At 39.1% G+C, this 26,669-nt stretch overlaps 1 protein-coding gene across 9 annotated transcripts in view; it reads left to right on the forward strand.

Annotated features, from left to right (window-relative positions):
- FNDC3A (fibronectin type III domain containing 3A) overlaps positions 1–26,669 on the forward strand; it is a 123,357-nt gene that overhangs the window by 67,249 nt on the left and 29,439 nt on the right. For 7 of the 9 annotated variants that reach the window (XM_061457364.1, XM_061457363.1, XM_061457365.1 and 4 more), the window contains 7 exons: positions 3,608–3,684; positions 8,546–8,783; positions 11,485–11,757; positions 13,748–13,806; positions 23,003–23,160; positions 24,298–24,357; positions 26,260–26,398. In XM_061457364.1, the coding sequence (XP_061313348.1) occupies positions 3,608–3,684; positions 8,546–8,783; positions 11,485–11,757; positions 13,748–13,806; positions 23,003–23,160; positions 24,298–24,357; positions 26,260–26,398 (1,004 nt within the window). The remainder of the gene's footprint in view (positions 1–3,607; positions 3,685–8,545; positions 8,784–11,484; positions 11,758–13,747; positions 13,807–23,002; positions 23,161–24,297; positions 24,358–26,259; positions 26,399–26,669) is intronic. The other 2 variants (XM_061457370.1, XM_061457371.1) reach the window with 2 other exon arrangements.

Consider the following 26,669-nt stretch of genomic DNA (forward strand, 5'->3'; position numbering starts at 1 on the left):
TGAAAGCATGAAGATTCCTCTTGCTGTGAATTTCACTGAAGTAGAGTTGTTTTTAAAAGGGAAAAGTACCTGCTCTTATAGCATATTAGCATTCATCTTTAGATACAGGAAAGCTTTTTTTAAAGGTTTTTTGTAGGTAGTAATATGCTTTCTGTCGAGAAATCAGTAATTTCACTGTAAACACCGTGTTCTTTAAAGCGTATAAAGTCTGCCAACTTTTTTCCAGGCTTTTCGTTGTCTTGAATGTTCCTTTGCAATCTGACTTCATTCCACAGCTACTTGGAAATCTAATCAAAGCAGATTAGAGTCCACAGTTACATTTTGAATAGTAAAAATATGTTTTCTTTAATTCAGGAACTTTAAAGTGTTCAGGATGGGATGCAAGTTTACAGACTACTAATTTGACTCTGTTGTAACACTGCAGTAACTTTTCAGGTTCATACATTGCCTGTATATCTTTTGTGACCGCTAGGTTGTGGGTATACTGGAAATGGGTTTGTGGATCAACCTTTGTACTGGATTGAAGATAACTGCTTTTTTGTTTGCTTGTTAGAGAGATTAAAGCACTAAATAAATAAGCTTTAAAAAGACTGTTAAACAATATTCTTCAGATGTCTAAAGCAAAACAAAACAAAAAAGCCAAATACACTTCAGTAAATTTACACCAGTTCACCAAGAAACAGGCTGTTCATGTTAGAGTTCATACATCTCCCAAGGATGTTGTTTGCTGTAAAAAAGTTCAAGTAACTAGGGTATTAATTCTAAATTTACCTGAAACTTCTATGGTTTAAAATTGTGAGTTTAATAAAAGTGTTAGTGTTTTGTGTTTGGTATGGAAAAAGTACAAGTAAGCAATGCAACATACAAGCTGTGTAAAGTCCACCTTATGTAAGAATTTAAAACATTATTTGGTTGAGTGGTGACTTACAGTAAGTATGCTGTTGATGTTTTAGAATGTATTGTAAGCTAATGCACTGAAGCACTTTCAGCTTCTCTCTTTGCTGCTTTTCACTTCACTTTATTTTTGCCACCTCATACTCAGCAGAAACTTTCACTGAAACATTTTTGAGTTTCAGCTGAGCACAAAGACTTGAAGGAGGTTCAGTTCTCAATTTATAGCTTGCTGTAGTCTTTATGTTCTTTGCTGTTATACAGTTCAGTTAATCTTTCAATTAAGACCTTGTTCTTAAAGTCTCTTAGTCTTTTTAAGTAGTACATTTCCAGACTTCTGGATCTCACTCTAAAGAAGTCCCCATAGTACATGTAATCAAGCTCAATTACATACTGCTTTTTTAAAGAATGGGTTTTGTTCCTTTTCAGTGCTCTTGGCATTCAGACAGGGTTATCTGTATTTTTGTCAAGTTCATACTTACCAGAATGAGGTATGCTATAATCTTACATACCGTACTGTGCATTTACTTAGTATTTCCTATTTGTAGATCTTAACTGAGTTTCTAAAACATTAATGTGGAACTGTGAATGCCCTTTCAGAAGTATTATTGAAACTTCACCGACAATTGGGTTGGTGGTTTTTTTGCTTCACTACACTGACCTGAGAGAGAATGGAGTCCAGAGTGTCTGAATCCCAACCGTATGTGCTTACCACAAAATCTGGTCAGATTCTATTGTGTTTCAGTTTTTCTTTAATAATTAAACTTCAGCAATTGTTGCCTTGTGTATTTTAAACACAAGAATGTATGAACGTCTGTAGGCACCCCTTGAAGCCTGTGCCAGTGCGCTTGCTCTGTTAGAGGCCTGTGTCAAATGCTGAAGGGGAGGGCATAAGGACAGGGCAAGCACACAGAAAAATAACTTGCTTATTTCTAGCTTTCTGAACCAGAAGTAATGCTTGGTTGGTTTTGTTGTTGTTTTTTTTTTCCAGTTCTTAATGGATTACCTCTCTCAATTTGTTTAATTTCTTCTGAACCTAACCTTTAACTTTCCACGATGTTCTTGAAGCAGCGATTTACATAATTTAACTGTACATTTCATGAGAATTTGCTTTATCTGTTTTAAACCTTTTACCCAGTGATTTAATTTAATATCTCTGGTTCTTGCACATGAGAAACTGCAGATGGTCTAGCTTCCCATTTTTAGGCAGTTTGTGAGTGTTTTTGTTTGTTTGGGGTTTTGGTTGGTTGGTTGGTTTTTAGTAAGTCTTTTGCTGTTTCTCTGTTGCCAGCACTTTTACATTTTAACCATCTTCAGGTAGAAGAATACTGGTCTCTTTAAGCTTTCCTGATAACTGGTGGAAAGTCACTGTAAACCTCCTTTCCTCTTCTAGTTCTGTGTATTCTTTTTGAAAGGTGGAGACAAACACAGTGCTCTAAGTATTGAGGTACAGCATGGATCTATACCATAGCATAATAGTGTTATCTGCTTGTTCTCTGCCCTGTTAGTAGTGACTTTTAATGTTCTCTTTTTTTCTTTCAACAACACTCAGCTAGAAATACCTTTCCTTAGATACATAGTAATTCCATAATCTGCTTATTTACAGCTAGTTTGTGGCTCATCACTATAAATATTTCTGGTTTTATCCAGGTGTATTACTTTGCACTTATCAACACTGTTTCTTCTGCTTTTTTATCATCTGATCATTCAGTATTTTAAGATTCTTTGCAGCTCTGAGAGCATACCAAAAAATTTGTCACTTTGCTGTTCATTTCCTTTTCCAGAAGTTAATGCATTGAACAGGTTCTTGTTTGGGTGCCTGTGGGACTCCTTTGGTCACTTTAGGCACTTTGAAAGCTGATCATTTGCTTCTTCTTATTTCCTATTCTCAAGCCAGTTAGTTATTCATGAAAAGCCTTTTTCCCTTTTTAAGCAAAGGCAGCATTGCTACTTTAAGTGTCTTTCAAAAGCTTTTAGAAGAATCCAGTTATGTTGACAGCATCCCTGTGTTCTTTGAAGGTATCAGATATTCCAGGCAATACTTTATCTACAAATGCCTCCTTAAAACAGTCCTGTTGTGTCATATTTGTCTGTCTGCGAACTCCGTTCTTTCTGGTTTGCATGGTACAAGTTTCATCATGGTATCAGAATTTTTCCTGTTAGTAGGAGTAGAATTTGTGGTTTGTAATAGCTGGCTTTCCCCTGGAACCTTAAGTTAATGTTCTGTTTACCACCTCCCTCTCCTGTGGCACTGAGACTACTTCAGGTGATAAGACTATAGTAACAGAACAGATATTTTGTAAGTAATTTTCTTTACAGCTCTAATGGAATACTGTCTGGTTTCAGCAGTTTGTTTTGAATGTTTTGTTTTGTTTCTGTTTTAAAGTCTCTTCTTTTGTCCTTTCCTTTCAGGACACTTCTTTTGCTCTGTCCCCTGTTAAGTTTTGACAGAAACTCTTCTCTGAGCTTCCTGACAGAGAAGGGAAAAATATCTGCTGGTTAATTTACTTTTTAGTTTTGTTTCTGGTTTTCTCCTAACTGCTTCGTAGGTTTCTAAGAGTGCCCTTTGCTATAATTTTATCTGTACAGTGCATTGCCTTTGTTTATCCATGTTATCTTGTATGTTTTTCACAGAGACTTTGCAGTTCAGTATGTTCTTTCAGCTTTCTCAGATCATTAAATGGTGGTGTACTGAATATTTTTGTAACCAATTTAGGTCCTGCTCAGGTTCCAATGATGTCCCCAAATGGTTCAGTGCCTACTATTTATGTGCCTCCTGGATATGCCCCACAGGTACGTCCCTTCATTTGATTATTATTTTATTTCTTTTCATACAAATTATGAGAGTAAAACCATAGTAGCTAATTCAGTAAGTAGCATCAAGTTTCAGAGTCACTGTGGTTAAGCAAGTATATAATGGGAGATGTCCACCGTGCCTCTGTCAAGGAAGACTTCTCATGCTGTGTATGTGTCTGTTTAGTTGTAAATTAACTACTTAAGTGACAGTAACAAACGCAGTTCCTTGTTGAGTTCAGGATCCCAATGTACTAGATGTCCTCTGAATATAAACCAGAGTCATGACCCAGATAGTTCATTGTGCAGGACCTTTACTGATTCCTGTGTTAGTGGATGTTTTATCTTGGCACCAATGTAGTTTTATATAGGTACGTAGTTAATGTCTGGGAAGTTCCCTGCAGGTAAGGACTAAAACAGATCAGTTAGAAAAAGCATAGCAAACATGGGAAAAATGTCAGTTGTCCATTAGGAATAAATTAGCATGTAATGCATACTTCCACAGCTTGTCTTAAAATGGGACTTTCATTTTCTCACTGCAGTGAGATTCCTAATTTAGATGCCTAAAAATTAAATACGAGCTAGATAACCTGGACAAGTCTAGGGGTTAGTAGGTCATACCCAGAAGTTAGAGCAGATGACTACAGCTCTCCATGATGTCTTTCTCATGATGTTCTGTTGTGACCAGTCTACCTCTGACTCTGCTTGCATCCAGTTGTGTACCCCGAGAGGAGACTACAACCCGTAAAATGCAGCCAAAAAACTCACAGTGCCTAGCAGATGTTGGACTAATTATCTGAACAGCTTAAGAAATTGTCCTCTAGCAAAAAAAAAAGGATGTTAGATGAGGCAGACTGAACACTCTGTGGGTTTATGGATTTACCTTTCATCTGTTAAAAGTTGTCTGATAAGTTGTTTTATGTATCCTTCATAGTTGAGTTCCCAAAGAGGTGGAAGAAAAGTTAATTAAAAATAATAGTGAAAGTCCATTTATCTTTAATTCATGGTAAAAAGTCTTAATTTATATTAGAATTCATTTTTTACGAACAGAAACAATTTTTTAGACAAGTGAATTTCTGAGTAATTTTACCCTATTTCTAGAGTGCTTAACTTCAGTTGACGAAGTACTTGATGTTTAAAAAGTTGTGTAACCTGTGTCAATCACAGTAATATTTATAAAATTAATTTATCCTTCTTTTGAGGATGACTTGCTGAAGGACTGGGCCTTGCTGAGGCACGCTTGTTAGCCTTTCATTTTAGCTTGTTAGTGCAAGCAGGTGTTGTGATAACACAGTGCTCTGACTTCTGAACTGAAGGTGTTTCACTATACAGAGTGAAGCTCAGAGTACAAGTGGAACAAACTCTGCTGTCTGCATCTGAGTAGAAATATCATAGTCCGGGAAATCCTGTAGTTTGTAAGGCTTATGAAGTATTTACTACTGACAAAACATAGCAGCTGTATAGTTTTAGAATGGAAGTTCCTGTTACAAGCCAGGAGATTTGATAGTAGTTTTGCAAACAGGGAAGTCTAAAACTATTGAGCTGAGAGTTATCCCAGACTTAATGCAGCCCCAGCAAAGTAACTTACATGGTTTCTTCAGGTATAATGTATTTTGAAATGTTAGCAACTGCAAGTATATTTTGAGAGAAATTGAAAACCAGCTAAATGTCTGATGCCATCAGCCTAGAAGAACAACTTAAGCATAACCATCTTTTGTCTATCCATTTTTCTGTTATGCCTTTGCTTACTTCACTTCCTGTTTGGCAGTGATACTTCCTCTGTTAGAAGTTGGGCATAACTACAGAATAAAGCATACTTATTTTTCTTACATCACATAAATAAAAAGCAATTCATTGGTTGATTAACTTTTGCCTTCTTTTTCTGTAGTTGTAAAGCTCTGAAAGAAATTGCATCTTTATTCATCCTCTCTAAGCTGTCTGCATTCACTGTCTGTAGTGAGTTTTCCAGCAATGTTTAGTCGGTTAACTCAAACAAACAGGCCTAAGCCTGAACTACATGTTTTGCTGCTGCACTTAGGATACTTGATAGCTTGTTTACTTTTTTAAACTTAAAATTATATAATTGACATGATGCTCTTACTGCTTTTGGAGGGTTTTTATCTGTGTAGTTGCCTGGAAGAGGCCTACCACAGAGTTGATACTTGATTTAGAGGCACAGTTACAGACTTATCAAACTCTTCATTTTACACTATTAAACTTAAGGTCCCTTGCAGCTATAAATTAGGTATCTATTTCTGAGTTACTTAGGCTATTAGCAGACCCAAGAAGACAAGACAAATAAATTATAAACTAAGTAGTCTGGTTTTTGTTGGTTTGACTTTGTTGGTTTGGTTTGGTTTTGTTTTTAATGGAAACTGCTTCCTATGTAATCTGAATCTGCTCATAAAGTCATGATACTGCATTTTTTCTTGTAAGCATAAAGGACTTAATTAAAACAACATTTCTGTGTTTAGATAATTTCACTGGACAGCAGAAATTCTGTTTGTATTTTCTTCTGTTAATACATCCTGCCTTTAGGATACCACACAGCTGTGGTTGCACAGATATGAAGAATGTTGTCTTTAGTGAAATTATGCTTTCCCAATATGGGACAATTTCTGTATACTGAAAATAGCCCCTTTCTTAAAGTCACACAGTGTGTATGTGTTTTAAAGCTGTGTTAGCTTAGGCAATTTATATTTATTTTCAGCTCTCTAGGTAAGGTGGGATCAGCTCCATTGTGTATATTTTTATGTCTTCTGAATTTTATTGCATATGCACAGAGATCCTCATCCTGTCATTACACCAGAAGCATACAGCTGTGTCTACATAACTGTCTTTCTAAGTACAATAGTGAAGTTTTGAAACAACTTCTTAGACCAGTCTCACTACGTTGCGTTGGTTCAGCCAGGTTCAGCTAGCGGGATCATTTTGGGGGGTACAAATTAGATCTTTGTCAGAGAAAACAAAAGTAGAAGTTCCATTTCAGATGTACCAGATGCACACCAACCCTTAATGGAGGCATGGTAAAACCAATGATTGATCCTCCAAGGAGCTTTCTGTCCTGGACTTGGTGAAAGTGCACACACCAGGGCATGGGACTAAATCTAACTAAGCATAATACCCTTAAGCTTAAACAGTGGAACTGAAAGCAGCTTGACACTAAGAGCTTTGATTTGATCTGCTCCTCTTGCACCAGGTTGCTCATTGGCACAGGTGTGTACATGTTCCCACCTCAAGTGTCAGTGAAAACTTAGATTGAGATTGTAGGGTTTTCTTGTCCCCTGTTTTTGAATGTAGTCATCATATTCCAGATTCCATTCTTCTCCTGCTTTTCTGGATAAACATTTACTCTAAAGCCTTACGTGGCAGTCCCAGCATTTTAGTAGGATGTGGAGAACAGTTTATTCATGGGCATCCCAGACACTAAAGTTATTAGCACCTGGATATATACAAGTTAAAAAAAAAAAAAAATCATCTCTAGATATTACCATCAGTCATGTACTTTTGTGAGCGTTTTCTGCTTCAGTACTTTCTACTGTATGTGCCTTTGTGCCTGCTCTCCACCAGTTTCCTACACGCTGCCAACCCCAGGCAAGCTACGTGTGCCGTGAACAGTGCACCTCAGCCCTTTTCAATTTTTAAAAGGAGCCTATAAGGAAAGACTTTTTAGCAGGGCCTGTTGTGACAGGATGAGGGGTAATGGTTTTAAACTAAAAGAGGGAAGATTCAGGCTGGATGTGAGGAAAAAATTCTTTGCAATGAGGGTGGTGAAACAGTGGCACAGGTTGCCCAGAGAGATGATGGATGCACCATCCCTGGAGACATTCAAGGCCAGGCTGGATGTGTTTCTGGGCAACCTGATCTAGTTGAAGATGTCCCTGCTCATGGCAGGGGATTGGATTAGATGACCTTTGAAGGTCCCTTCCAAACCAAACTGTTCTATGATTCTGTGTATCTTATGTGCCCACACTTACTCTCATCATGGGATTGCATATGCTATTTCTGTTTCTTTGAAATTATAGCAACATTGCTGAAGGCTGCACTTGGGTCCCTCAGCCACGGGTTTGTCCTGTCACATCTCCCATTTGCCATTTTTGCACAACAAGCCTCTTTGCACACCAGAGTCTGGCAGAGGCTGACACAGAGGCCCCTGTTTTCTGTGTAGCATGTGGCTTCCTTCACAGTGCAAGACAGGCAAGGGGGGAGGAAAGAAAATGAGATTCTTTCTAAAAAACTACCTTGAGTTGTGAAGGAGTCTTGAGAGGGCTGACTACCATCCTGCTGGGTTTCTTGTTTTAACAGCTTGATGCAGGCGAAGGCTGCTGCTCAGTAGCAGGTGCAGTGTGGCCGCTGCCTCCTGGGTTAATGTTGGTGGCCTGAGTTGGGCACAGAACAAAAACCAGACACTGTTGTGCTTTTCCTATCACTATTTATGAGGAGTGTGGTCTGTCCACCCACCAAATCACTTCTAGGGAGCAATCTAGCTGTTACGCTGTCAAGCAAATACAAGGAGCTGTGTAGTATACAAGCAATATGAGTGAGGGTGAAAAGAGGGCCCTGGGGAGAAGCTAGGCTCATGCCATAAATATACTTGGTTGTTTATAAGATGTTGTTGTCTTGTTACAGTCTTTCTTTTTTTTTTAACATATTTTTCCCGCATCACATTGAGAAATGAATGGTATTGTTGCAGTTAATACACTTCATGTAGGTAGCCCTTTAATTGTCCTTTTTTTTTTTAATTCATGCTCTCCTCCTGTTTTCTCAAATTTAAGGGATATACTATTCCTAGTTTTGTATCTACAGAATGCACCTTTCAGACTGTCATTTCCCTTTTGGTGCATCGTCTCTCACTGTGCAGGTTATTGAGGATAACGGTGTGCGAAGGGTTGTGGTGGTTCCCCAGGCTCCAGAATTTCATCCTGGTGGTCATGCAGTGATACACAGGCCTCCACATCCCCCACTGCCTGGCTTCCTTCCTCTTCCAGCCATGATACCCCCTCCACCACGTCATATATACTCACCTGTGACCGGAGCTGGTGAAATGGCAACACAGTACATTCCACAGTATCACACCTCGCAAGTATACGGGGATCTGGGTAAGCAGCTTACCAAATATTGCAAGTTCTATCAAAGGAAATAATACTCTACTCATTTCCAACTGATGTTCGGGCTTTGTCAAGCAAGACTTTCAGTTTGAATGGGAGCTATACAGAACAGTTTTATGAGGGTGCCAGGTCCTGTTTTTACTGAAAGTTGTTATTCCAGAAGAAGTTATTTTAACGGATCACTGAACAGACAAGTCTAATTAATTAAACATACAGATTATTTCTTATGTGTATCAGTTATTTATTTGCCCAAGAGAGCAATGCAGGAAGTGTTTGTAGCGATTCAGCTGATGCCTTCCTCTGAGATTTAGAGTTTAAGTCCGTACCTGAGCACTATTCTGAGACCTCTTGTCTTGCAAGTATCCCATTTGAAGCATAAAACAGGAGTTCTTGCTATTGATATGAAAAATGTTTGCTATTTTTGTGTGTAAAACTGTATGCATTTAGTCCAATGTCTGTATTGAAGTCCAGCTTGAATGATCAGGTGTCACCAACCCAAACTTAATACTGTAGTTGAAGCTAGTTTTGGTAGTGCTGTTGACACCTGCCTTTTAATAATGTTTAGTGGCAAAGTGTATGTGTGTACTAACTCAGGGGTTGGGTTGTTAGATTAATATTTAAATTTCTGGAGACTTGTTTTTCTTTTGATAAACTTCTGCAGTAAGTCAGGTGCTGACCTTGAAAGTCTTTGAGAGCAATGCCAGGTTGCTGTTTTTAGAGAAAAAGCCTTGACACTGTAGAGGGGGAGACTAAACACAACTTTGTCATGTTGCTGTAGGTGCGTAGATTCTCGGTGTTCTATGATACTACTGAAAGCATCTCTAAAAATGTCCTTCATGTACTCACCATGCTTAAATAGTAACCATGTACAAAGCTGTCAAATAAGAATATACTGATGTCTTCCTGGAATTCTTAGTGTTTCTGTATTCTGAAGTTGTACTTTATTTCTTCCTTGCACTACTTTGATAATAGTGCTTTATTAGATGCTTTTTGGGTGCTTATTCATAGTTTTATTAATTTCTTGGTTTCCTGTAGATGGCAGTTATTTGCTTTTAGTTTGCTGAATTAAGAGATCGGAGTATGATATTTAAATGCATTAAAGATAAAGGATACTTCTTAATGGAATAGTATTTTTTAGATTTTTGCTGCTAGGTTATATCCCTTTAAATATGAATTCAGTGATTCTGCGAAACTGCTAATGTAGAAAAAATTTGATAAAGTAGGATTCTTTAGGTTTGCTTTGTTTTAAATATATATGTAAGATGCCTTTGGATTTAGGGAATTAAAGGACTAGGGATCATAGAATCATAGAATGGTTTATGTTGGAAGGGACCTTAAAGATCATCCAGTTCCAGCCCCCCTGCCATGGGCAGGTACACCTTCCACTAGACAAGGCTGCTGAAAGCCCCATCCAACCTGTCCTGAAGCTAGGTTGGATGCTGTAATTTATTACATACTTGCTACAGATTTCATGTTTAATTCTGGACCACTGACTTTGGCTATGGCCTTCAGAAGTCAAATCTCACAGTTAAGGTCCTATATGAGGAATCTGAATTTAAGGGGGGGAAAAACACAGAAGCACTTATAGCATGGTAGTTCTCTAACTAGAGCACTTAAATCTCTAATGGTAGTAAAAATCAAATTTGTAAATAATCACAGCTTATTTAGTAGTCCTCTGTCAAATTCTCTGGGAATTAAGTTGACCTACTAAAACAGAAACTGGAAAGGCCTCTAGTTTTGTGGGTTTTATCTATCTTGCAAGAGAGTTTGTATTTAATCTTGTTTCCTATACTTTCCAGCACATAAGAAATACAAAACAATGAATTCATTTTTCAGACCAAGTGATCCAATTTACCTGAAAATGGACAAATTCTATGCTGGTTTTGAAGGATGTCTTTTTTTGGAATTTTCATGGTTTATCATAGATAGGGTTACACTGGGGAAAGAGTTGGTTGCTGTTTTAAATTCTTGAAACACTAAGCTGAAATGAATTAAAATGTTAGAACTGAACTGAAAAGTTCACCAGTCTGCAGTTTAGTGTTTTTTTTTTTTTTATTGGCGTGGTGCTGCCTTATTTCCAAAGCCACATTTTGACTTAGAGGTGGGATTTTGGTCCTATGGCAGCAATGCTTAGGTTACTGTATACCAGTATAGTGTACTTACAAGATGTAGCCATGCCATCTTCAATCTTTTTGTGTCTTTCAGTTGCCCTATGCTTTTGTGGGGTTTTTCCCTGTTGATTTCTGCTTTTCCTTTTGATTTCTCACCATTAATCTGTCTAGTATTCGATTAAAGTACTTGATCTACTTGCATTCCAAAACTTAAAACTTCTGTATTTTTTATTCAACATTAAACCAAACCTCTTCCTGTGTAATAAAGTATCACTTTTTTTCTGTGGTGACTGTATCCTGTACCTTACAGCTGAAGGACGATTATAGAAACAGTTTAAGAATAATTTTTTAGTGGAAAAAAAGATGTGGGAAGGAAAGATAACACTTTCTCCCCTAACATGTTGTTAATGTACAGTTAGTGTGTATTATTTTGTCTGCTTGATGCTTAGGTTTTCCAATAGAAGTAAAGATGTAATTTTACTCACAAGTGTGCATTTAGCACACGTAGCATTTTCCAGTAAGTTTTTAAATTACGTTCTGTTCTTAATGATGATTTTTAATATTTTTCTGCTTTTATTTAGAAACTCTGCCTGCTCATGGAAGATCTAACTTCAGAGATGAAAGGTCTTGTAAAACATATGAAAGGTTACAAAAAAAATTAAAAGATCGACATGGAACTCAGAAGGATAAGTTAAACAGCCCTCCATCATCTCCTCAGAAATGTCCTTCTCCTACAAGTGAACACAACGGACTTACAAAAGGACAGGATGCAGCTGGTATAAGCACAAGTTCTACCAAAAGCAAGTCTTTGGGTAAAGGAAAAAGCAATTCTCAGACAGACACAGAAGTAGAAGGTAAGTGTTAACAAAAATAATATATAATGCAAGTCTGGTATTTGGAGGAACGTAGCATTTCTAGGTAGAACACCACACTTAACAATCCTGAAGTTGGGTAGTAGCCCATAACTGCCTTGACTTACATAGAATGGAGTTAAGAGCAATTGATCTGCTCATCACACTAGACCGATGGACCTAAAGGAACAAAACCACTGACACAAGTCTCCACAGAGATTTGAGGGAAGAAAAATCTGTGCTTTATCCAGAGTTATTGGTGCTGACATTTTAAGGAATCGCTGGATATCGATTGACTGCTTGATATGGCAGAAAACATGAAAAGAACCAGATTTCTGATACAAGTTGAATGTAGATTTCCTGTTAAAGAGGAATATTTTGTGAAAGAGATACTGTTGTTACATAAAATTCACATAGTGCCTGTCTCTACCAACTTACTATTGAAAGACCTTTGCAGAAGAAGACAGGTTCTCACACTAATCTCTGTGAGTTCATGTTTTCTAAGATGCTACAATAGGAAGTGTGTTTATCATTAATACCTGTATTTCACTGTAAAGCTTGTGATCTTGTAAATGGACTGAATTCAGTCAGTCTCAGTCATACCGTCCTTGAATTTGATGATGTGCCACTATGGAACTTTCAGGTTACTGGCACAGCACTTCAGATTCAGAATGCAAACTACAGTTTTCTCAGAATAGGGATTTGTAACTTTTGATGCTGAAGGAAACAAATAATGATTTTATCAGCTCACTGAAGTTTCCTTTGAGGTGATGATTTTGTGCCAATATATATTAGATTGCTGTACACCAGAAGGAATGTGAAGTATGTCTAACCAAGACCAGGAAATCTCAACCTACAAGACCTGTTTAAAAGCATGTGAAAACTTAGTAACAAGGGACACCTTTGAAATAAAACCTGAATTCAGAAGTTGGGAGCTGTTGTTCCAAACTTGAATGAATGCTTGTCACTATAGTTCCAGCATAGCATTTATCTTGGTTTCAGTTTACTTTCAGTTAGTTGGTACTTACCTGTGAGCTAACTTTTCCAAGGCACAGGTGATTAAAATGTACTGTTTCTTACATACGTTACAAAAATTTTGTTAAGGGTTCCTTAGAAGTATTTTATATGAAAAATGAAAAAGCCCACTCTTCAAAATCATTTAATTCGGGAGACATTTGGGAAAATAATGTACTGTGACTTAGACCTATAATAGCAAACAGAAGTCAGAAATGCATTTAATTACATTTCTAAGGCAGTTTGGTTTTGAGGCTAAAGTTGTAAATAGATTTGACCTGTGGTTTTTAAATAATTTTGCCAGGCTTTGATTTTTCTTTTTAGATTAAGGCAGGTTAAGTGAATTAAAAATGCCTGGCCACATCTCCAAAACTGAGTAGCCTGTTCACTTACGCTATTGAGATAATCCAATTTTAATACTGTGTGGGAGAAGGTACATAGAGCACTTTGTATAATCTTTGAGTCCTTTATAAAGCTCAGCTTTACTTTCAGCTGGAACAAAGTACCTTAGATTCTTTCCCTGAGATGTAACTGAAGGCTAAGGTAAGGTTTGCCCTTGCAATTGAGGGAGGCCAGCAGTGTTACCAGTAGTCTGCCACATAACATACAATAACATATTTAAACTACTGTAACTTGACTGCATCTAGGTCCAAAGAGAAAAATCTATAGTAAATAGCTCAGCCAAGAGCTTAAGTACTCCAGAACAGTAGTTTATTTAAAGTTATTCATTAATAAAAGATAACCAGGCTTTCTGTATTCCATAAATCATAGAATGGATTTAGAAATAGTTTTATATGAACAACATCTTTGAGAGCTTTTTTGGTTTTATGTTGCTCTAGATGAATGCAAATTGGCAAGGTGTTGTTTCATAAATACTTTAGTCTGTATGCAGTGTTTGAATATGAAGAGCTGTTTCACTTTAAAGTCACTGAACAATGTTCATGGGTACTTTTTGTTTCCTTTGATTTTGTTTTTTAAGAAAAGAATGAAGAAACAAAAGCACTTGAAGCACTTCTTTCTAATATAGCCAAGCCAGTGGTAAGTAAATAAAGCTCTCCATAAAATCAGAATGTATCTGCTGCTGGTTTACACCTCCTTTTCTCTGTCCAAGTTTAAAGGATTTTTAACTTTCCACACTAAAGAAAACTCACTTAACTTCCAGTCACTGAAATGTAAATGACAAAAGTAATTTTTAGTATATTAACATTTATGAAGCTAAAATTGTCTTGATACTTATTATGTGGAATTATTCTTCTTGGCCACTCTGTTAAATCATGGTACTAAGCGAATTAAAAGAAATATATATAGAAAGAGCTTGTAACGTTGCCAGTAACATAATGGTGATGCTTAACACCATTTCTTACTTTAAAAACTGTTCTCAAGTTTCTGTAACATTCTTTAGTTCAGGAAAAAAAGTTACATAACAGTTATCTCCAGGCATGAGAGATCCCTGGTGAAGTTCTGGAAACCTCACCAAAAATGAGGTTTTTGAAAAGCTTTTTTGAAAAGTAAAAAAAATTAGGACAGATTTCTCTTTAAGAGTCTCTGGCACCTCAAGGGAAGAGAGACAAAAAATTTGCCAGGCAGGTGTCTGTAAGCAGTGGTCTTCTGTCTTACCTGTTTGAAAACCTACCAATTTCTTTTCAATTTGTAAAACTAATTCATAATTCTGCATAAATACTCTTTAAAACACAGGTGCCAAATTCAGTCATTTCTTGCATTTTAGAGCAGGCCTGTGTTCTTTTCTTTCATCATCTGTACCTTCCCTGCGAGGATTTATACAACTTCATGCATTTGTACTGCACTTCAATCCTCAGTCCACCAATTGCCTGAGTAAAACCAGTCTGTGTTCCCTATTGTAAACTACAAAAAAGAATCACTGCAACTCTGGCTCCAGGAGGAGCTTGCCAAGGGTTTGTCCAGTCAGTGAGCTACTTCCTCATTCATCACATCCATCGTGTTATCTTCTCCTCTTCACCTCCCAGAAAACCTGGCCCCAGTTTTGGTGCCCCAGTCTTGATTCTTCTTTCATATGTTGCTTTACAGCCTGATGAGGAGAGCCTGAGAGAGCTGGGACTATTTAGCCTGGAGAAGAGAAGGCTCAGCCAGGATCTTATATATATAGTGTATATAGATATGTGCAGGGCAAGTGCAAAGAGGACGGAGCCAGGCTCTTTTCAGCGTGCCCAACATGAGGGCCTGTGGCAGTGAGCACAAATTGAAACACAGGAGATAACCCTGTAACATAAGGAAACACTTTTTTACCATGAGGATGACTGAGCACTGGTACAGATTGGACAGAGAGTTTATGGAGACTTCCTCTTTGAAGATACTGAAATGCAGGCTGGACATGGCTCTGGGCAACTGGCTTTAGGTGACCCTGCTTAAACAAGTGGGTTGGACCAGATGACGTCCACGGGTCTTGTCCAGTGTCAACTGTTTTGCCATTCTATGGGGCTTCAAGGGCTGAGTAGAGATAATACTAATAGAGGAAGTCGTGAATGCTTGGTGTATCCTGCTGGGTCGAAGCATCAGAATGTCTTCAGTGCATGTTAATGTGTCTTCAGGGCACCTGCATCTTTGGTGACTGTCATGGAGGTGGGAGCTGTCTGAAGTAAATCCTGTAAGAAAGGGTGGAGAGAGCTGAGATGAAGAAATGGAGAGGAGTTAGATGGTCCTAGTGCTGCTGTGGTGTACATAAGTAGCTGTGACAGTCAAGTTCAGTACCACTTAACAGGATGACTGTGGCAACTGGAGCTAGTGGAGGGGCAACAAAATTTCTGGAGAAGAAGCTGGGACTGAACAGAAAGCTTAGGACGATTAAGGTGTGGGGGAGAAAGGAAGTGAGTGGAGAAGAGACAGCTCTGACAAGGAGCACAGATCCAAAGGATAATCGAGACTTGAGAGATCAGAATAGATGGGGAGTTTAAGATGAGAAAATGAGACCAGGAACAAACAGAATATGTCTGTTCTATTGGAAGAACAAGATGGAGCAAGTAGCTTTTATGTTTGTTATTTTTACAAGCAGGTTGATAATGAAAGGGTGATGGAAGTAAAACTAAGATGGGTAGAGACAGTGTGCAGAAGTAGCAGGAGACTGAAGCTGCGTGACAAAGATGAAGATTGATGAGACAAGGATATCAGAACTTTATTGAGAGACTAAAGGGCAGAAGTCTGGGATGGAGTAAACAAGGAGTACACGCTGCAGTGAAGAAGTACTGATGAGGACCAGACCTTGAGAAGACAAAAAACAAAGCAGGGTTGAAAGGGGTGATGATTCTAAGAAACAAATTCAAGTCTACATCTGATAGCACTGATTTTTATCCAGGACCTGGAATGTAATCCAGCAAGTACCTGCGAAGTCCTACCAGCAGAAGTTTTGTTTTGCTGCCTTTTGTTTCACTGCTGAGCTGTGCATGTCGTCTCCACATAGCATCTCCACATAGCAAACACCTATTGCTATCACTGTATTAGGTCGAGCAGTAGACACTTGTGCAGTGGATCTGAAGGCTTCAGGCTTGCTGTAGGATGATGAGAGAAAGAATTTAAGGGAGTCATTTGCTATACAAAAATATATTAAAAAATACATGTATAAAAATATATATTAAAAATCTAAATATATATAGACACACACACACATGCATATTGTAGGAAAATATACATTTAAATACTGTTAGAAGAATTCTATTCTATTCTCAAAGTGAAGCAGGAAAGATTTTATATTAGTGCTGGTCCATTGTATTCAAGATTACAATTGCTTTTTGTTTTAACACAGGTTCATGCTGTTTTTTCTCTGTGGTCCCTGGCATTCACTGTACAAAGCATACCTGCTTTGGGAATGGGTCAGGCCTGTGTAGCTAAAGGGACTGGTGACTTTGACCCCTTTTAACTCTGAGTCATGGGAGTCTGTTCCAACAAGGGAGTATGTGCCTAGTTTAGCCACGTATGGCATCAGAATGGATGCAGAAACTAATTTTGCTGGAAGGTTAGGTTATTACAAGAAAATGCTGTCACTGGGGCATGCTGGACAACAGCATTCTCAGCATCCCTCAAATCATGAATACCTGCTTAATCATGAGTGCCCTTCTTAACTTTGTGAGAATGTAGATGATCCATTCTGTCTGGACTAGAAGTATGGGGACCAGTTCTCTAGAAGTATGCACAGGCCTCTGACAGTGGCCAGGGCATGCAAGTATGCTGTCCAAGTCAGGGTGTCATCAGTGATTGCATTGCCAAAGAGAACAACTCTGAGCTTCCTGGGGTGGTTAGAATGAGGCTGTGAGAAGTACGATCAACAAGTGGTGTCTTTTGCTATCTTGCTAATTACATATAAAAAAGCAATAGAATACCATTACTGTGTTGCTTTCTTTCATTTCCATCATCAACAGCCAGTCATCCATGCCTTTTAGACAAGCATGCTATTTCCCCTCTCTACCATGTCCTTACGTGAATGTCATTGCATGTAGCTGTGTCTGCAAGTGATCTCTTTGCAGACCTCAGAAGACATCCCAGGCTTAAGCAGTAGTAGACTGCTACAGACTAGACAACGTACACAAGGCAAAAAGCCAAATTTCCAGCACTTGGAGGGGCTTATGCTTTGTGAAGGCAAGGGACTGTCAGGGCTGTGGGTAGGTGTAAGACTAGCTGATGTTGCAGCTTTGTGTGTGGTGTGGTAAGAGAGAGGGAAGCTGTGTTAACTACTTGGGCCTTGCAAGATCAGAAGCAACCCTCCCACAGTTTCTCTAAGGAAACATTTTCCTTGCCCTCCCACAAGTGAACCAGGGGATTGTGTTATTTCACACATTTGTCATACTCATCAGAGATATTCCTGTGGAGTTTTGGTTAATGTTTTGCATGAAGCACTCATGGTGGGGACTGTGTTGTGGTGCTCTTCTTGATGGATCATCAACACCCTGTTCCCTGGTTGAACTTCAGTGCTGGGATACTGGCTGTGGTGGTGGTCATATGCTCAGATGATCATACAGGTGTTGCCCAGTATTCTGTTCATTGCACGATATCCTACTCCAGAAAGTCAGGAGTAATGCTGAAGCCTCTGACTTGTCCTGGGCTATCCCATATCTAAATGCCTCATTCCAGGGCATGCACATCTAAATCCAGGTAGTGGGGTCCATGGTGTGCTTTCATTCACGCATCTCTTTTAGGCTGTGCAGTCTGGGGCACATCAGCTTTGCAGCCTCCAGACTCCCATTAGGTGTTCTTATGAACATGTTCTCATTTTCTTAAACTTTTCACCCTTAATACATGGCAGTATTAAGTCAAGTTAGTAGTCACTGCCACCAGATGACGCTTCTACTTAGGGAGGTCTTGGACTTTTTACACCAGATGTCAGTTGGAGTGGTTCCGCAGGTTGCACCATGCCGAATCCTCGGCACTTGAACAGTCTTCACCAGCTATCATGTCCACTAACAAAATAACAAAGCAAGCAGAAGAGAAGACAAGGGGACAAGGCAAAAGCAAAATGAAGAATGGAGCAGAAGGCTGAGTATTTAATAAGGAGAGACAATAGGAACTCAGAATTTGAGGGTTTGTTATATAGCAGTTAAATCCCTTGGGAGGGCATCATGTTTTGTGCTTCACGTGTGTTCTAGATTTGCTTGTTGGCTTTCAGAACATTATGCACCTCACTCATCAGTTAAGTACTTTGTGTTCTGTGAATGCAATCCAGTTTGCACATGCCAAAACTGCTGCTCTTTTGTTTGACCCAGATGGCATGTGTAATATAGTTAATGAGGAGATTCACTTTTGCAAGCTGGACTGCTAATGAAGACGTGCCCACCTTTTAGTTTCCTCAGTGCTGGGGCCTGACTCGTATTGTGTTCTGCTTTGCAGAAGCACACAGTGCTCAGAGCTGCAACCAAAATAAATCAATTGCAGCTGCTTGAATAAGTGTACAAAGTAATGCCAAGTTTTCTAAAAAAAGCCGCTCATGAGTGTGTCAAGGCACCCAAAAATAGTGGATTCTTCTGATCTTAATCTTGGTTCTTCAAAAATACTTTTTTCCTCTTCATATTGCAGAGATGTTTTGAAAATACACTGGTTGGTGCCTGAGAACTGATGGGAATTTCTGAAACTTTCATAATTCTTTTCCATAATAAAGCTCCAGCTAGTGTTCCAAAAGTCAAGTATTGGGACATTATTAAACCTCATGGGTAAAAGACAATATTAAATAATTGCTTCTTAGTGAAGAAATTTGTAATTACTGTCATCCAGTCATGTGAAGCTGAAGTTTTGTGTTAATACATGCTGATGTAATCTAAAACAGAACTGATGGACAGGGGTAGAGCAGTTAATGTCATCTACCTGGACTTGTGCAAAGCATTTGACACTGTCCCACACGATATCCTTATCTCTAAATTGGAGAGACATCAATTTGATGGATGGACCACTCGGTGGATAAAGAACTGGCTGGATGACCAAACGCAGAGTTCTGGTCAATGGCTCAATGTCCGGCTGGAGACCAGTAACAAGTGGTGTCCCTCAGGGATCGGTGTTGGGACCGGTCTTGTTTAACATCTTTGTCAGTGACATGGACAGCGGGATTGAGTGCGCCCTCAGCAAGTTTGCCAGTGACACCAAGTGGTTCGGTTGATACGCTGGAGGGAAGGAATGCCATCCAGAGGGACCTTGACAAGCTTGTGAGGTGGGCTGATGCCAACCTCATGAAGTTTAACCCTGCCAAGTGCAAGGTCCTACACCTGGGTCGGAGCAATCCCAGGCACGGCTACAGGTTGGGCAGAGCAGAGATTCAGGGCAGCCCTGTGGAGAAGGACTTGGGTGTGTTCGTCGATGAGAAAATGAACATGAGCTGGCTGCAGTGTGCGCTTGCAGCCCAGAAAGCCAACCGTATCCTGGGCTGCATCAAAAGGAGCATGACCAGCAGGTCAGAGGAGGTGATTCTGCCCCTCTACTCTGCTCTTGTGAGACCTCACCTGGAGTATTGTGTGCAGTTCTGGTGTCCTCAACATAAAAAGGACATGGAACTGTTGGAACAAGTCCAGAGGAGGGCCACGAGGATGATCAGGGGACTGGAGCACCTCCCATATGAAGACAGGCTGAGGAAGTTGGGGCTGTTCAGCCTGGAGAAGAGAAGGCTGCGTGGAGACCTCATAGCAGCCTTCCAGTATCTGAAGGGGGCCTATAGGGATGCTGGGGAGGGACTCTTCATTAGGGACTGTAGTGACAGGACAAGGGGTAATTGAACAGGGGAAGTTTAGATTGGATATAAGAAGGAAATTCTTTCCTGTTAGGGTGGTGAGGCACTGGAATGGGTCGCCCAGGGAGGTTGTGAATGCTCCATCCCTGGCAGTGTTCAAGGCCAGCTTGGACGAGGCCTTGGGTGATATGAGTTAGCATAAGGTGTCCCTGCCCACGGCAGGGGGATTGGAACTAGATGATCTTAAGGTCCTTTCCATCCCTAACGATTCTATGGTTCTATGATTCTATGAAAACTGCCATAGTGCATATGCACTAGAGAAAAGTTTTTTACAAGAAATCTTCCTTTTTGCAGTTCTTTTAATACTTCGCTTTTGTCCGTTAATAGTCTTGTGGGGAAAAATATAGCTGAACCTAGACTTGTCTTTTAGAATCATTGTCTTAGCTGGGAGTTGAACCTGGAAAACAATACCAAATCTTTTATAAACAAGTTGAAAAGAACTTCTTTGATTCTTACCTTCTCATGCCCCATGCATATGTATACATGTGTATGCATAGAGAATTTATATAGTTTTTATACATTGCAGCTTTTTATGCACCGTTAGGATGTTCTTAATTCCCAGGTTCTGTGAATATTTTGCATTTCTGATGATGTTCACTTCCACTGACTGTTGCTTTTATGTTTTTGCAAATTGTCTACAGCAAGGCTTCAGCTCTTGATAATCTTTAGTTGCTCTGTTTACACAAAGTAAAACAACCAGAACAACCTATGTAGTTACTGATTTTCAGCTTGGTACATAATACTGCTTCATTGTGTTAACTTGTCATCTATTATTTTAGAAGTCTTATGGAAGGTTTACATGAGTTGACCAACAGTTGTTGCCCTGGGGGAGTAACTCAGGAAAACAGTTTTTCATCCAGTCAGAAACTTAAAGAACACTTCACCCTGTTCTCTGTTGACAATTGTTGATATATAATGACTTCCACTAATAGTCTGGGTTTAACTTTACTAGTGAAAGTCCTGTGAGTTGTCTGTTACTCTGTAGTCTGCAGTGTTTGATCTCCCTTGCACTCTTCCTGCTCTCTCTGTACTAAACAGTTGAAACGTCTAATTGTTTAATGTTCCAATGAGATATGTGGTGAGTTGACCCTGGCTGGATGCCAGGTGCTCACCAAAGCTGCTCTGTCACTGTCCTCCTCAGTGACATTATTTCCAAGACATTGAGGTTCATCTTATTTGGGTTTTTTCTCCTTTCTGTTTGTTTTTTATCAGTAAGTCATCTCCTCTCTACTTCATCCTTGAGGTTGACCCATTCAGGTTTTAGTTCAGTAGATGATAGCAACTTAAGAGCACCAGTTGTGAAGTCAGCATTTTCATTCTGATAGTCTGGTAATAGATTTCCAAAAGCAATTATTCCTGAAATAGATATATGTATTACAGTCATATTGTAAAGCTAGTCATTTCGTATAATGAAATCTTTCCAATTCTCTTACGAAATGATTGAAAATAGGAGGTGGGTGCAACATACAAACGACAATAGCAGGCATGAAATATGAACACCCACAAATTTCTAGAATACCTTCTGGAATGGATCCTAAAAACTTGTAATCACATGCATGTACTGATGCACTCACCTACAGAAATACAAGCACCCACAGCCCCTTGCAGCATGTGTGGGTTTCAGGCAACACCCGCTCTTTGGAGAGTGCGGGTGCCCTTAACCGTATGTCTCCTTTGGGAGATGTGGGTGCTTCAGCTTTGCATGTAACTGTGGTGTTCCTCAAAATCTGCAGTTCCCTACAATCTGCTAATCCACAGCTACTGAAAGGGTTCTCCAGCAGGTCACATGCACCCACCCAAGCTGTGGGTCCCTGCATACTGCACCCCAGACCACTGGTACTGTTGCCAGCCATGGTATCCATCAGGCTTGTATGGAAGTGGCAAGAGTTACAGGTTTTGATCATTGCTCTGTTCTGCTCCAGCATCTTTTATCTCTGTTACAAATTTTCACGTTGCTTTTATACTTCTGAGGCTGATTACTTGTTCATTTCAGAAGTTCCTTTGAGACTTCCCGGTTTCCACGTAATCCACCTGAGGGTCACTGCCTTTAGCGTTATGAGTCTGCTGGGGCAAGCGTTTCTGAGACAGATGGAGGTGTTGCGTTCACACTGTTTATTACTCATATTTCTGTCACACCAACTGTTGTTACCCAGATCTTTCTGCAAAGGGTGGGCTCTGCAGGCAAGCACCACCACAGGAATTCTTTAGGATGTTGCATATATATGTGTGTGTGTAGATAGATAGATAGATAGATTAGATAGATAGATAGATAGATAGATAGATAGATAGATAGATAGATAGATTAGATAGATAGACCTTGCGAGCATGCCTCCGTCACAAGCACCTGAGCTCAAAGTATGTTACACAGAGTACTAGATTAAAGCCTCAGGTAGTTGTATCCCTGTTAATATCCTGATTAAAAAAAAAAAGTGCTGGGATAAGTAACCAAATAGGTTCTAATATAATGTGAGAGTCTGCTTGTTACTGTCACCATTAAATGCACAGTTTCTTCATGTACCTGTTAAGAGTAATGCAGGCATTTGGGAGAAATTCCTGAGCTTCTATATATTTCATAAGTAAAACAAGTCGACAAGGAGGTATTAAAAAGATCATAGTGCTGGTGACATAAAAGAAAAAATAATGTCTGAAGCACTGTCATTCAATTAAATAACTGAGAACACAAATAACATGTTTGTCATCTCTTCTGCTTCACAAATTGCGCAGTTCATTTGTAGGTAGGCCGCTAGGGGGCATTCATTACTTAGGTGTGTCTGCACTCAACCTGATGCCCTGGGATTGCAGTTTTCTCGTGGTGTTTCTTGTATTTCTAGCTTGATTTCATCTGTAAAATACTAGTTAGTAGCTATTATAGAAGTATGAATACTCCAATACACTAACGGTATATGATATCCTTCTCTTTATGTCGTTGTTTGTGGCAAAGAAGCTTTTAAATATGATAACATTTAAATGGCAGAGATCTCAAAAGTTGTATTTCTACAGGTATCAGACATTCAGGCAAGAACAGCACTGCTTATGTGGTCGCCTCCATCCAGTGATACCAGAGAAGACACTGACAAGAATAATGTATCAGAGGTTTATACTTACGAAGTGATGATTTCAAATACTGGAAAAGATGGAAAGTACAAAACTGTATATGTGTAGGTGTTCATTATTTTTATTTAATTGTTCTTGCATTGAATTATGTTGTTTAAAATATTGTTAAAAAATCTGCTTGCTGTCTGGAGATTTAAATAATCAGCAGTTCTGTGCAACTTCATTTCAAAATACAACTACTTTTTTTCAGTAGAATTGGCTCAGGTTTATAACTGAAGTCTACCATCAACTAGAATGTAAAGACTTTGTTCTTAGGTTTTGAAGACATGTTTTAATATCACTTAGGTATGTTTCAGCCAGCTGCACTAGACAGTATGGGTTCTCAAGTAGTGAGATAGACAAATTGTAGTTGTAGTTATTTACTTCAGCATATACTTCTGCTCCCAGTAAGGTTATCCCTTCCTTCCCTGGAAATCCTTTTGGTGAGAGAGGATGAGTGATACAAAAAAAAGTAAGTAGATTCGCACAGAACAAAACTCTTCAATTGTTTCATTCCTAACACAATGGAGAAATATAACATAAAGAAAAAATTAATAAATATAAAAGTAAAACTTGCCATTAAGGGTGTAGGGCTCTCTAGTAATTATAAATCTTTGTATCTAGCTAGTTTACCTTAGCCACTTTCCATGGATTTCTTATGATTCATGTACTGCTCCTAAGTTGGATATCTCTGTCCTAGAAAACAGAGGAAATTAAATGAGCTTTGCTACTATAAGTGGATGTCAGCAAAAGCAGATTACTAGATGTTACTTAGGGGCCTTTTCTGTTTACTAGGCTCAAGCAAGTAGGTATGTGCAGTCATGCAGTTTTAGGTATTTGATTTTGCAAGGCTGAACCGAGCTTCTGTAGGCCCCAGTATTTGGACATTTTTTGTGTAGTAACATGCATATGTACACATACAGCTGGTCATTCTGAGCAAAGAGGAAAGTAATTATTCTTAAAAAACCAACCAACAACAAAAAAGCACCCCAAGACCAGGGCAACAGAACAGGAATCAAACACAAGAAACCCCTAAAATTCAAAGGTAAATGCATTTACATTTTACTAGCAAAAGAGACGAACTGTTAGTAAATGCATTTCTTAAAAGGGGTGTTAGGTGAATAGGTTAGATGATAAGTGTCTTCTTATAAATGTATGGGATTCTGAAACAGTTTCTTAAACAAAATCATATCTTTTTGCAGTGGAGAAGAAAATAAAGTTACTGTAAATGATCTCAGGCCAGCAACTGATTACCATGCAAAGTGAGTATCTCCTTGTCTGTTCATTAAATTCAGTGGAAATGTTTTAAAGGTTTCATTGTATTTGTCTGTTTGCATAAACCTTCAGAGATTGTTTTTACTGCTTATAACCCTCCTTTGAGTCGCAAATCTGTATTTTTGGCTTAGTTGACCACTCAGTCCAGTTTGGAAAACAAGAGAAGATTGTTGTGCTCCCACCCAGCATCCATCCTCTTTTCCTTCAAGCCAGCATAGTGAACTTTTTCTGTTCTTTGAGTTCAGGCACAATGCTGCTTGATTTCTCTCAATTTTCCACAAGCATCAGAGCAAAGTACCTTGCACAGAAAGGTGCTCACTGCTGGCTGCCTGAAGGTCACCTTATGCTGCTTTTGCTTTGCTCCAGTAGACTAGTGAATCTGGCTATGTATGCTTTACAAAACATGCCCCTAGCTCAGTGTAATTCTGCCCTTCCAGCAGAATTTGTTGCTTTGCTATTTTATACTGAAAAAATAGCATAGGATTGGAAAAATGTAGTTAAGTGCCCTTTTTGCCCTCCCTTTTTAAATATTGGAGGGTCATCTGGAGCTGAACTTGTAAAGGGATGTAAAGAATAAGAGGAAAGGCTTCTACTGGTATGTCAGCCAGAAAAGAAAGGTTAAAGAAAGCAATCACCTGTGATGAGCAAGATGGGAAACTAGTAAGAATGGACGAGGAGAAGACTGAGGTATTAAACAACTTCTTTGCCTCGGTCTTCACTGACAGCCTCTCTTCCCACACCCCTTGAGTGGACGGACTGCAAGGCAGGAACTGGCGGAGCAAAGTCCCTAGCAATCACCTGATTCCCATCTGGGGAACCTGAACATACACAGATCAATGGGACCTGACAAGATGCATCCCAGAGTCCTGAGGGAATTGACTGATACAGTTGCCAAGCCACTCTTTGTGATATTTGAAAAGTTATGGCAGTCAGGTGAAGTCCTTGATGAAAGCCAGTGAAGACCATAAAGGCTGAACTATGAAGGTAATGGAGAAATCACATATTTGCAACTACATTCAAGCACAAACAGCCATGTTCAGCATTAGTCACTGCTCGAATGTCTCTCCCTGTTGAGGAAATCTACAAAGCCAAATTTTCTGTGGCTTGCTGTTCATGCAAGAAGAACAAATAAAGAGTTTTGCATCTTCATAAGCAGGCAACTTGGGTCCTATATCAGTGATGAGAGGAAAGGGTTTTGGTTTTTTTTTTTGCTTTGTTTTATTTTTTTCTTTCAAAGGAACAGGTGAATCAGAAGAAAGTAATGTGCCAGTTCACTCAACGAAGAGACAAGGCATGGCTACATAGCAGGGGGAATCCAGAAGATAATCTTGTGTTTTCTTTTGGAGAAAAGCTGTTAGAAAAACAAATGATTTCTCTTTGAGACAGAAGCAAGAATTCCCTCTTCTGCAGTACCTGGAGAATTAATGCATAGCCTTCCTAAAGGAAAGGACAGGGTGAACAGACTCAGCAAGGCCTTGAAGGAGTGCAGGGGATACTCTGAAAATATATCAACAGCTTCATTGTGCTCATCTGACAAAAGCACTTGCAGGAGAAGAATTATTCGTAGTATCAGTTAATATGTCTACAACAGATAATGAGCCTGCAAGATGTTGGCATTGTTTTCCAACCAAAGTACTGCACATAACAGACAGATTTCAAATGTGAGACTAACAATGCCGGTTGGTAGTGGTGTACATCCTTAGTAAAGCACTCTTTTCTTTCTCATTACTTCTATCGACCAAGATGCTTCCACCAGTTATTTGCTTATAGCATTGATATTTAAATAATAAGCTACCTAGGCAGTAACTTAATTCGGAACACTCATTTTTCATTGGAAACTGTGTATAAAGATTTTGTAGCAAAATGTTATTGGGTCTTTTCCTTTTTAGAGTACAGGTAGAATGCAGCTGTGTAAAGGGGAACCCTTCAGAGGCAGAGAGTTTTACAACAGCAAGTTGTGAACCTGATACTCCAAATCTGCCTAGGATAACTAATAGGACCAAAAATTCTCTTACTTTGCAGTGGAAGGTAAGATTTGCTTAACAGCTTTTAAAATAAATAAACTCTTCGGAATTGTTTCAGATTTGTCAATAAAATGGAAGACGTTTGTCAAACATACTAGTTTCTGTCACAGTTCCATGAATTGGAAATAGATGTACTGGGTTAAATGTAGACTTCAGTAAAAAGAAAAGGGTTCCCAGAGAAATGAGGAGCCTTTGTAGATAAAAGTTACCGAGTTCCGGACCCCTACTACCCTGTGGAGCTGATTCCGTTCTCTGTCATTGAACATAGGCTTGTT

This window comes from Pezoporus flaviventris, unplaced genomic scaffold (assembly GCF_033815535.1).
Source record: "Pezoporus flaviventris isolate CSIRO_AGI_PZ_B2104156 unplaced genomic scaffold, CSIRO_AGI_Pfla_v1 ptg000025l, whole genome shotgun sequence".
NCBI classification, from domain to species: domain Eukaryota; kingdom Metazoa; phylum Chordata; class Aves; order Psittaciformes; family Psittacidae; genus Pezoporus; species Pezoporus flaviventris.